At 56.5% G+C, this 1,470-nt stretch overlaps 1 protein-coding gene across 1 annotated transcript in view; it reads left to right on the top strand.

The window, feature by feature from the left end:
- Window positions 1-1,372: 1,372 nt before the first annotated feature.
- The window catches only part of LOC106887258 (ras-related and estrogen-regulated growth inhibitor-like), an 11,914-nt gene continuing 11,816 nt past the window's right edge, over window positions 1,373-1,470 (top strand). Inside the window, exon 1 of the mRNA XM_014940711.1 lies at window positions 1,373-1,415. Coding sequence (XP_014796197.1) covers window positions 1,388-1,415 — 28 coding nt within the window. The 5' untranslated portion in view covers window positions 1,373-1,387. The remainder of the gene's footprint in view (window positions 1,416-1,470) is intronic.

The following is a 1,470-nucleotide window of genomic DNA, read 5'->3' as shown; positions in this document are numbered from 1 at the left end:
ACTCTCCCTCCCCAGGGAGATGCTCGTGGGAAGGGACGGGCCACCGTGGTGCAGCAGCAGTGGCCATGGCTCAGCTCTGCAGGAGAGCAGGGGAGGGGAACTGGTTTTCCCAAGGTGATGCTGGAAAATACAGGGCTGGAGCACGAGCGCTGATGCTGCACTTTGGTGTTACATCCATCCTGCTTGTTCCCAAATCCCTGCAAATCCCTGTCCCTGCCACGCGACCACCCTGGAGGCAGGAGGAGATGTTCAGGCTGGGACAGCTGAGCTGCCGGCCTGGGACGAGGCTGCGGTGCAGGGTCCTGCTGCGGGGACTCAGCATCCCCGGGAGCAGTGGGAGCACTCCTTCTGGATTCCTCCAGCCGGGAACCTGCAGGCCGGTTCCTGCCTTCCAAACTGATTTTCCATGAAATTTGACCTTTTTTTTTTTGCCATAAAACTTGCAGGAAAAGAATTTTCTCTGCGGCTTCTCCCTCGCTGTCAGATTTGGCTGGGATTGAGCAACGTACTCAGAAATGGTATTGAAGAAGCAAGACAGAGGACTTGATTGCAGACATCTCATTTCCTTAGTAAATCGGGCTAAAAATAGGAGAGGAACATAACGGAGACTTCTTCTTCGTCTTGACAACCCCCACCCCTCCCCAGCTGGGAATCAGCTTTTGTCCTGAAATCTGAGGTTTATTGCTCCTGCTGTTGTCTCTGGGCTCCAGATGTAGCTAAACCATGGCAAGATGAGCTGCTGGGTGAGGTCTCCCTGCTCCCCGAGGAGCAAGCTCTCTCCTTGCTCTCCAAGGAGAACCCTCCAGCTTCCCCAGGACAATCCCTGTTTATCCAGGCCCCTCTCTCCAGCCAGAGCTTTGTCCCGGCAGCATTAACAGCTACAGCTCTATCTAATGCTGCTGATAACCCTTCTCCCCATCCAAGGTGACACCCACTTGGGTGCTGGGTGTGTGGAAATGTCTCCTGGAGGCCCCAGCGATGTTTACTCTCGACACATGATACGGTCTATAAATATCGGGGGGTTTTGTGTTACCCTGAGCCCCGTCGCAGGCAGCACCGATGGGCTGTGCAAGCAAAGTCACCCGAGATGGTCCCCGTGCCAGAGGAGTGACTAAAGCCTTTGGGAATGAGACCCGAATCCCTAACGCAGGCATTTTGCTGCCCCACACCCTCTGTCCGGTCCCTTCTGCTGCGGTTTCCAGCGCTGGTGCTGCCCCTGATGCTGCTCCTCGGGACAAGCGGTGTCCTGGAGTTTGCTGAAGTTTGTGGCAGGTCTTTTCCCTTCTTCCCAGCGCCCCGAGCACCCACAGCGCACACCCGGGGCTGCTCCGGCTGGGTACACGCACACACACACACACACTCTTACACCCTTATTAACAGCCTTGTGATGCTGCCGCACCAAAGCACCTGCAGAGGTTGGTTCCCGGCCCCGAGCGAGGCCTTTGCCCTTTGGTACCGACGGGATTGGGG

This window comes from Calidris pugnax, unplaced genomic scaffold (genome assembly GCF_001431845.1).
Source record: "Calidris pugnax isolate Ruff unplaced genomic scaffold, ASM143184v1 scaffold98, whole genome shotgun sequence".
Lineage (NCBI taxonomy): Eukaryota > Metazoa > Chordata > Aves > Charadriiformes > Scolopacidae > Calidris > Calidris pugnax.
Note: the sequence above shows the minus strand (reverse complement) of the source record. Positions and strands in the feature narration are given on the sequence as shown.